This window comes from Jaculus jaculus, chromosome 5 (genome assembly GCF_020740685.1).
Source record: "Jaculus jaculus isolate mJacJac1 chromosome 5, mJacJac1.mat.Y.cur, whole genome shotgun sequence".
Classification (NCBI taxonomy): Eukaryota; Metazoa; Chordata; class Mammalia; order Rodentia; family Dipodidae; genus Jaculus; species Jaculus jaculus.
The window spans coordinates 91465942-91476533 of NC_059106.1; the positions used below are offsets into that span (position 1 = coordinate 91465942).

At 44.4% G+C, this 10592-nt stretch overlaps 1 protein-coding gene across 1 annotated transcript; it reads left to right on the plus strand.

Annotated features, from left to right (window-relative positions):
- The first annotated feature begins 4323 nt into the window (after positions 1-4323).
- LOC101598900 (elongin-A-like) lies at positions 4324-6788 on the plus strand. The gene is given in 2 exon segments (XM_012949816.2): positions 4324-6493; positions 6496-6788. Coding segments are annotated over 2 exon segments (2307 nt in total). The 5' UTR covers positions 4324-4356; the 3' UTR covers positions 6666-6788.
- The last annotated feature ends 3804 nt before the right edge of the window (positions 6789-10592 follow it).

The following is a 10592-nucleotide window of genomic DNA, read 5'->3' on the forward strand; positions in this document are numbered from 1 at the left end:
TCAGCCTGAGCTACAGTGAGATCCTACCTCAAAAAACAAAATCAACCAAAAAAAACAAAATGTGGCCACAATGAACATTTTTGTTTTGTTTTGTTTTTCGAGGTAGGGTTTCACTCTAGCTCAGGCTGACCTGGAATTCACTATGTAGCCTCAGGGTGGTCTCAAACTCGTGATGATCCTCCTATCTCTGCTTCCCAAAGTGTTGGGATTAAAAGCGTGTACCACCACGCCCTGCCACAATGAACATCTTTGACAGACAGTGGTAAAAACAGGAAGAAAGGAAGGAAAGGGAGAAAGGAGTAATCAAGGTAGACATGGTTTTGGTGGTGCAGGTCAGGATTCTGTGTGCTGGTGTGATTACAGGCCTGAATAAACTCTGCCTACCTTTAGTTAGCATGCTCCAGATGCCTCAGTCACTCATTCCGAAGCAATGATAAGATGTAGGAAAATGGATTGACAATATTGAAAAGATTCTTCCTAGGAAGATGTGATGGTTAAGTTCTGTTGCAAACTTGATTTGATTAGGAATCCACTACCATTCTTCTTGGGCAGGTCTCTGAGGTTGCTTCCAGGAAGGATTGACTGAAGGAGGAAGTCCTTCCTCCAGTGTACATGGCCCTCCCAGAGGAGGGTTTGATGTAAGGAAGCTCTGCCAGGAACGACCTCCTTCCTCCTGCCTGCTGCCTGAGCTGCTTGCTGGTGAGTGCCTGCACTTGTACATGCATCTTTGCTGTTCAGTATTTCCCTTTTTAAATATATTTAAATATATTCCCTTTTTAAAACAATTCATCTATATGTTCTGTTCCTCTAGAGAACTCTGACTAATACAGAAGACTACTTGCCAAGCCTGTCTCAAAAAGTCAAGTAAAGAAGTATCCAGTAGCTGGGGGTGGTGGTGCACGCCTTTAATCCCAGCACTCGGGAGGCAGAGGTAGGAGGATTGCCGTGAGTTCAAGGCCAGCCTGAGACTACAGAGTGAATTCCAGGTCAGCCTGGGCTAGAGTGAGACCCTAGCTCAAAAAAAAAAAAAAAAGTATCTAGCAAAACCTTATGTGGGGATGGAGAGATGGCTTAGAGGCTAAGGCACTTGCCTGTGAAGCCCAAGAACCCAGATTCAATTCCCCAGTACTCACATAAGCCAGATACACAGGTGGCACATATGTCTAGAAAATGCCCATGCTCCATCTCTCTCTCTCAAATAAATAAATAAAATAACAGGCTTGTTCAAGTGAGACACACAAACCTAGCTTTCCAAACCAGAGTACCCTGGTGATGTCTGTGGCAGGCTATTAGAGTGGCCATTGAAAAGGTCAAGAATAATGTTGTGATGAGCCCCTAAGACAAGCATATGGGCGAGTCAGCCAGAAGGTTTTGTAATAGCAAGAAACTATGGAGACTTAGAAGAGACTACTGGTGGGGAAAGGAAGAAGCAAAAAACATGAGGAAGGATTCTGCTGAGGGTACTGAATCACAGACTTTGGTGATTATCTGGCCATGTAGTAGACTGGGTTCAGGGGAGGTACAAGGAAGAGGAGACATTGATTATGATACTCCCAGGGCATCTTCCTTGAGTAAGCTGGCAGGTAGTAGGTAGCCTCCTCTGGTGGGACGCCATGGTAAAGAGCAGCTGATTAATTCATTTTAAGCAGGTGGAGTTTGCAACACCACGATCAAGATGGTGATGCCAAGTAGGGGTTGCAAACATGAGTCTCTGAAATTGAAGTATAAATATGGTACACACATGAGATAAGGGGCACTAAAGCCAGAGGAGTGGGCACAATCACTTGCAGAGACTATGGTGAAAAGAGAAAGTCGAGTGGGACAAAAGCCAGAGTCAAGGAGAAGCCTTCATGACACTGTCAGCAACAACAGACTCAGGAAGAGCCTGACATGTCACAAGAACTTCTGAACATTGATTCTTCTGGACAGGGCTTGGGACTTACTGGGTCAGCAACTGGTGAAGGTCAGCCAAACAATGTGACAAAGCAGGCTTTGGGGAGGAGAGAACTGCATGTCCCCATCCTGGTCATGCTCAAACAAGCCCGCTCCTGACCTGGGCATGGTGGTGCCCGCCAATAATCCCAGCCTTCAATAGGCTGGGATGGGATTGTGCATTCTCGCCAGTTTTGGGCTACAAAGTGAGTTGCAGTTTGACCTGGGATAGAATAAGTAACACCTTGATACAAACAAGCAAAAAAGAATAAATCTCTTTGCCCTCAAGAGACACTATCTGTAACAAACTTGTAACAAGCTTATTAAACCAGGTGTCATTTCCATGGGGAAGCAGACAGGGCAGGAGCCCAAGCAAACCAAACGGCTTCATGAAGGCAGAAGCACTGACGCTCACACACACGGGTCACGCAGGAGCAGTCCGCTGAGTAGCGGGAACTGGATGCGTAGTCGGCAGTGAAGCCTGGGAAGTGAAGAAGTTGAAGCAGAGTGCGGTCCACGGGAACCACCAGCTATGATTTACGACCTCCCCTCTCCACACGCTGGCACTGTGAAACACCGAGGCTGCTGCTTGGGTCAAGAACTCCTCCTCACCTCTTCCCTGCATAGCACTGCGCTCAGCTGGACAGAACCAGGAGGGAACTGTGAGTTACACTGCTCAACTCAGCACAGTAATCACTCCAAAAGTTAACTGGTCTACACTCCACTGGAACACTGCATATCCCAAATCTGGTTCTACAGGTTTGAAATGGAATTTAAAATTGTACCTTCCCATTCTAGATGTTTGAGCACCATGAGAAGACCAAATCTGAGAATTATGGGCATAACAGGAGAATCTTATTCTAAAGACATAGAAAATACTTTCATAAAAACCATTACAAATAATTTCCTAATATGAGAGAGAAAGATAATTCAGATACAGAAGGCATTAAGAATACCAAGTGATAAAGCTAGAAAAGAACTTTCCTTAACCATATAATAATTGAACTAAATATATAGAAGAAAGCATTAAGAAAATGGCAAGAGAGGGAATGGAGGAATGACTCAACAGTTAAGGCATTTGCCTGAAAAGCCCAATGACCTGGGTTCAATTCCCCAATTTTCATGTAAAGCCAGATGCATAATGGTGCACGCATCTGGAGTTCATTTGCAGCAGATGGAAGCCCTGGTTTGCCAATTCTCTCTGTCTATCTTTCTTCACTCTTTCTCTCTCTGCTTACAAATAAAAAGATTACTTTTTAAAAAAGAAAGTTGAGCCAGGTGTGGTGGCACATGCATTTAATCCCAGCACTCAGGAGGCAGAGGTAGGAGGATCACCGAGAGTTTCAGGCCACCCTGAGACTGCATAGTTAATTCTAGGTAAGTCTACACCAGACTGTGAACCTACCTCAAAACACCAAAAGAAGGAGGAGGAGGAGAAAAAGAAGAAATAAAGTAACTGGGTATGGTAGCACACACCTTTAATCCCAGCACTCGGGAGGATTGCCATGAGTTCAAGACCATCCTGAGACTACATAGTGAATTCCTGGTGAGCCTGAGCTAGAGTAAGACCCTACCTTGAAAAACCAAAAATAGAAGAAAAAAGAAAGTAGCAAGAGATAAGCACCTTTAAAAAAAAAAAAAGCACTTAAAAATTCAGGTCTGGGGCTGGAGATATGGTTTAGTGGTTAAAGCATTTGTCTGTGAAGCCAAAAGACCCAGGTTTGATTCCCCAGGACCTACATAAGCCAGATGCACAAGGGGGTACATGCATCTGGAGTTTGCAGAGGCTGGAGGCCCTGATGTACCCATTCTCCCTCTCTCCCTCTCCTTGGTACCACTTTAATGTTGCAATCAGGTTCACTTTGCTGGTAGAAATAACCCAAACAAGAGTAGCTTGTGGGGAAAAAAAGAAGTTTATTTTGGCTTACAGGGGGAAGCTCCACAATGGCAGGGAAAATGATGGCATGAGCAGAGGGTGGACATCACCCCCTGGCCAACATCAGGTAGACAATAGCAACAGGAGAGTGTGCCAAACACCAGCAAGGGGAAACTGGCTATAAAACCCATAAGCCCACCCCCAACAATACACTGCCTCAAGAAGGCATTAATTCCCAAATCTCCATTAGCTGGGGAGACTAGCATTCATAATAACTTAGTTTATGGGGGACACCTGAATCAAACCACCACACAAAAGGACCCAGGTTCAATTCCCCAAGACCAAACCAGATGCACAAGGTAGTACATATTTCTATCTGGCTTTTTTTTTTTCTCTCTCTCCCTCTAAAATAAATAACTATATATTTTTTAAAATTTAAAAAGAAAAAACCTACTCTGTTATTCCATCTCATACTGGTTAGAATTGTTGTCATCAAGAAATAAAAAGTGGAGCCCAGTTCCGGTGAGGAGGCCGCGCCAGTGACAGCGATGGCGGCGGAGTCGGCGCTCCAAGATGTGGAGAAGCTGCAGGCGCGCCTGGCCGCGAACCCGGACCCCAAGAAGTTATTGAAATATTTGAAGAAACTTTCCATCTTGCCTATTATGGTAGACATTCTTGCGGAGACTGGGGTTGGGAAAACAGTAAACAGCTTTTGAAACCACCAGCAAGTTGGAAACTTTGCCGGAGACCTAGTGGCCCAGTGGAAGAAGCTGGTTCCTGTGGAAGGAAGCAATGAGGCTGATGAGCAGGACTTTGAGAAGAGCAGTTCCCGCAAGCGCCCCAGAGATGCTATTCAGAGGGAGGAGGAGATGGACTACCAAGAAAGCTGGCAAGCCTCTGGCAGCCAGTCCTGCAGCCCTGACCACAGACAAAAGAAACACAGAAAACTCTCTGAGCCTGAAAGGCCTCACAAAGTGACTCACAGTCGTGAGAGGAGAGATGAGAGGAAGAGGGGTCATAGAGTGTCAGCACCATACTCTTCAGACCCCGAGTCTTCGGGTTATGGCCACGTTCAGTCCCCACCACCTTCTGTCAGTCCTCATCAGATGTACGTAGACCACTGCAGGTCCCCAGAGGAGGACCACGAGCCCATCGCTCCACACCACAAGCCTGAAAAAGGTCACAGTAATGCCTTTCAGGACAGACTGGGGGTCAGTCAGGATCGACACCTGAGTGAACCCCACAGGAAAGGGGCTATAAGCCAAAACAAGGAGCACAAATCTTCCCATAAGGAAAAACGCCCCCTGGATGCCAGGGCTGATGAGAAGGCCTCTGCTCTGGGCAGAGAAAAATCACACAAGACCCCCTCAAAAGAGGAAAACTGAAGGCCACTCTCAGGGGACAGCACCAAGGAGAAGCCATCCTCTGCTGCTGTCAAAAAAGAGAAAGAAAGAGAAAGCAGCAGTCTCAAGAAGTTTTCGCCCTCCTTGGAAGTTGTTTCAGACAACCATCTTAAAAAGCCGAAACATAAGGACTCTGAGAAAACCAAATCGGATAAACACAAGGCAAATGTGGACAGCTTAGACATAGGAAAAGAGGCAGGAGCGGTGCTACCCAGAGCAAAAGAGAAGCTTTCTAACAACCTAAAGACTCAAGAAGGGAAAGGAAAAGTTAATTCAGACCGGAAGTCCCTGGGTTCTCTCCCTAAAGTAGAAGAGACCGACACAGAGGATGAGTTTGAGCAGCCTACCATGTCGTTCGAGTTGTACCCCAGCTATGACCAGCCCCGGAAGAAAAAAAAGAAGGTTGTGAAAACCTCAGCCACAGCACTTGGAGAAAAAGGACTTAAAAAAACCGATTCTAACAGCACTGGTAAGAACTTGGACTCAGTTCAGAAATTACCCAAGATGAGTGAAAACAAATCAGAAAAGCTGCGGCCCACTGGAGCTGATCCCGCCAGGCCAAGAAAGGGTCTCCCTGATGTGTTGCCGGTGTTGCCAGATGTTCCCTTACCTGCCGTACAAGGCAACTGCCATCCCCTTCCTTCCCTTGAGTTGATGCCGTCCTTCCAGCCAGAGCGGAAAGCATTTTCTTCACCCCAGAAAGAAGAAGCTGGATTCACTGGACGCAGAATGAATTCCAAGATGCAAGTGTATTCTGGTTCTAAGTGTGCCTATCTCCCCAAAATGATGACCCTGCACCAGCAGTGTATCCAAGTGCTTAAAAACAACATTGATTTACTCTATGAAGTAGGAGGAGTCCCCTGCTCTGTTCTTGAACCTGTCTTGGAGAGGTGTACACCTGATCAACTATATTGCATAGAGGAATGCAATCACGTATTAATAGAAGAAACAGATCAATTATGGAAAGTTCATTGCCACAGAGACTTTAAAGAAGAGAGGCTAGAAGAGTACGAATCATGGCGGGAGATGTACCTAAGGCTTCAGGATGCCTGCAAGCAGCGGCTTACAAAGAATATCCGGTCTGCACATGCCAATAAGCCCAAAGGCCAACAGGCAAAAATGGCCTTTGTCACCTCTGTGGCTAAGCCACCTCGTGATGTCCGACGAAGGCAGGAGAAGTTTGGAACTGGAGGAGCAGCTGTCACTGAGAACATCAGGATTAAGCCAGCCCCATACACGACAGGAAGCAGCCATGCTCCCACCAGCAGCAGCAACAGCTTCACTGTAGCCCCGAGGAGCTGGCCTATGGTGGTCCCAGCACCAGCAGTGCCCACTTGGCACCAGTGGTCAGCAGCACTGTTTCCTATGACCCTAGGAAACCAGCTGTGAAGAAAAACGCCCCAATGATGGCCAAGACAATTAAAGCATTCAAGAACAGATTCTCCCGAAGATAAACTTAGGACTTGCCTTGGAAATGAATTTGGAGCTGAAGTACAGGGATGATGGGGACTGGGAAAGAGGGCTTCCAAGGAGACTGGCATCTTTTGCTTTGTGGAACCTTTGGTTTCTGACTCCTGCTTGGCCGCAGGTGCCTCTCCCGCACACCACAGCCCCATGCCCAGCCTGTAGCACACTTCAGGTTTCTAAAGGTGATATGAAGCCTCAGTCTCACTGAGGATTTTAAGGTCAATTAGCATATTTGTAAACTATAAGATATAGTTTTAATTAATAAATATTGCCCCCAGATTGTATTTATAATAAAAAAAAGAAATGAAAAGTGCTGGTTATTGTGGAAATCGGTGTGGAGATTTCTCAACAAGCTAAAAGTAAGCTGGGCATGGTGGTGCACATCTTCAATCCCAGCACTCAGAGGCAGAGGTACAAGGGTCACTGGGAGTTCGAGACCAGCCCAGTACTACAGAGTGGCTTCCAGGTCAGCCTGGGCTAGAATGAGATATTACTTCAAAACAAAACAAAACACAAAAGTAGTCCAACTGTGTAACACAGCTATACCACTTTGGTACACATGACCAAAAGAGTCTGTACTTTACTGTAGAGATACTTGCTCATCCATGTTTATTGCTGCTCTATTTACAGTAGCTGGACAATATGTTGTTTAAATCCCAAGAGTTTGTGTATTTTCTGTAGTTTTCTTGCTATTAATTTCTAGCTTTATTTCATTGTGATTGGATAAAATACAAGGAATTATTTCAACTTTTCTAAATCACTTGAGACAGCTTTGTGTTCTAATATGTGCCTACATTACAAAAACAGAGAAATCTCAAAAAAAAGATGAAAAGAAATAAGATCAGGGCCAAAATTTAATGAAGCTAAGAGTTTTTTTTTTTTTAATAAACAAGATTGATTAAACAAAAGAGAGAGAAGTCCCAAATCAATAAATTAGAGAGGAAAACAAAGGCATTAGACAAGCACCAATGAAACTGAAAGAATCATAAGGACATATGTCAAAAACACATCTTCTACCAGATTGGAAAATGTAAAAGTAATGGATGAACTTCGAGATGCATATGACTTACTGTTGCAGTCAGGTTCACATTGCTGATAGAAATCACCCAACCAAAAGCAGCCTGTAGAGTAAAAGTGCCAAACACTGGCAAGGCGAAACTGGCTATAACACCCATAAGCCTGCCCCCAACAATACACCCCTTCCAGAAGGGATTAATTCCCAAATCTCCATCAGCTGGGAACCTAGCATTCAGAACACCTAAGTTTATGGAGCACACCTGAATCAAACTGCCACACCTACCAATGTTAAACCTAGATGGAATAAATAATTTAAACAGATCTTCAACAAGCAATGAGGTTGAAGCAATTGAGAAAAAAACCCAGCCAAAAAAGCACCCAGGTCCAGATAGGTTCACTGAAGAATTTTATGAGACCTTTAAAGAGAACTGATATCATTTCTCAAATTACTCTATAAAATAGAAAAGGTATGAATATTCCTTAAATTCTTCTTTGATGCCAGCATTACACTAATAGCAAAACCAGCTAGAGATAACAAAGAAATGAAACTACAGATCAGATAGAGACACACACATAAAAATACAACTATACCCCTGATGAACATAGATGCAACAATTTTCAATAAAATACTTGCAAACAGAATTCATGAACATTTCAAAAAGATCATTCGCCTTGATCAAGTTGGCAGTTGGCTTTATTCCAGACATGCAGAGTGTTAGGGTTTGAACAGAGGTTCTGGGGCCCAATTTATTGGTGCAGAGAAATCATTTATTAGTGGTTCAGAGTGGCATAGTAGTTTTAGGAGGGGAGAGGCAAGGAACCTGGAGAGCGAGAGAGAGAGACGGTACCTGCCACCGTGGTTGCTGTAGCATGGATCTCTGGTATGTCCAGGCAGGTAGCAAACCCTGGGGTAAACTGGGGAGGAAAGGATTAGGGGAACTAGGTCTGAGACAGGAAGCAGGAGAAGAGAGAGTGTGTGAGAGAGAGGAACTAGGAGGGAGACAGAGAGGAAGTGTGTGTGTGTAGTGAGAAAAGCAGATGGAAGGCTGAAATAGACACAGAGGAAGAGATATAGAGATACAATACAGCCAGAGACAGGGAAACACTTACCTTCAGGAAAAAGGACTGCAAAAATAGAGAGAAAATGGCATCTGGGGACAATTTTATGCCTATGTTCATGAGGGAATGGTGATTTCCCAGTGAGGGAAGGGTCTTGTGGAGGTGCTCAGGGTAAGAGGCAGGTTGACTAGATCTCCTGTTGAATTTTGGCTGGATGGTGAGGGAGGGAGAGAGAGAGGGAATGGGAGAGAGCTCAAACACGTAACACAGAGATGGTTCAACACATGTAAATCAATAAAAGCAACACATTGCATAAAGGGCAGAAAGCACATGATGACTTCATTTCATTCATCCTTCCAGGCCTGGAGAGATGGCTTAGTGGTTAAGGTGCTTGCCTGCAAAGCCAAAGGACCTTGGTTCAATTTCCCAGGACCCACATAAGCCAGATGCATAAGGTGGCGCATGCATCTGGAGTTCATTTGCAGTAGCTGGAAGCCCTGGCATGCCCATTCTCTCTTTCTCACTCTGCCTCATTCCCTCTCTTAAATAAATAAATAAATAAATAAAAATATTTAGCTGGACGTGGTGGTACACACCTTTAGTCCAACACTCAGTAGGAAGAGGTAGGAGGAATACTGTGAGTTCAAGGCTACCCTGAGACTACATAGTGAATTCCAGGTCAGCCTGGGCTAGAGCAAGACCCTACCTTGAAAAACAAAAACAAAAAAATAAAATATTTAAAAAATTAAAGTCCTACCACCTTCCCTTTGAGATAAAAATACTGGAAAGACTAGGGATGAGAGAAAATATTTGAACATAATAAAGGCTATATGTAACAAGCCTATAGCCAACATTGTGCTAAATGGTGAAAAACTTGAAAGCATTCCCACTAAGATCAGAAACAAGGCAAGGATATCCATTCTCTTCACTTTTATTTAATATAGTGCTTGAAGTCTAAGGTAGAGTTATAAGACAAGAAAAAAAATTTTTTAAGATTTTTTTAAATTAACTTATTTATTTTATTTGTTTGTTACACTCAGACAGGGAGAGAGAAAGTGAGAATGGGCACACCAAGCGCTCTAGCCACTGCAAACAAACTCAAGACTACTATGTGCATCTGGTTCACATGGGACCTGGAGAATTGAACCTGGATCCTTAGGCTTTGCAGGCATGTGCCTTAACTGCTAAGCCATATCTCCAGCCCCAAGAGAAAAATATTTTTTAAAAGAAGGCAAGCCATCCTTAGTTGTAGAAGATATGACTCTGTGGTGGTCTGAATGTGAATGTATGTTCCCCATAGCCTCATGGATTTTTTTTTTCAAGGTAGGGTCTCATTAGCCCAGGCTGACCTGGAATTCAGTATGTAGTCTCAGGGTAGCCTCAAACTCATGGTGGTCCTCCTACCTCTGCCTCGCAAGTGCTAGGGTTAAAGGTATGCATCACCACACCCAGCCCTCATGGATTTTTTTTGTTTGTTTATTTTGTTTTGTTTTTTTGAGGTAGGGTCTCACCCTAGCTCAGGCTGACCTGGAATTCAGTATGGAGTCTCAGGGTGGCCTTGAACTCACGGCGATCCTCCTACCTCTGCCTCCCAAGTGCTGAGATTAAAGGCATGCACCACCACGCCCAGCTCCCTCATGGATTTTTAAGGTTAAACTTCCTACTTTTGCAACCTGCTTAAGGAGGTGTCACTAGGAGCAGATCTTGTAGTTTAGCTCTAAAGTGTGTCCAGAACCTGTTGGAGTTCTAGCTGTTCAGGCTTGCTAGCTGTTTGGGGGTGTTTCTTTGCTGTCACTTTATGGAAATAAGGCAGCTTCTTCCACCATTGACAATAATTC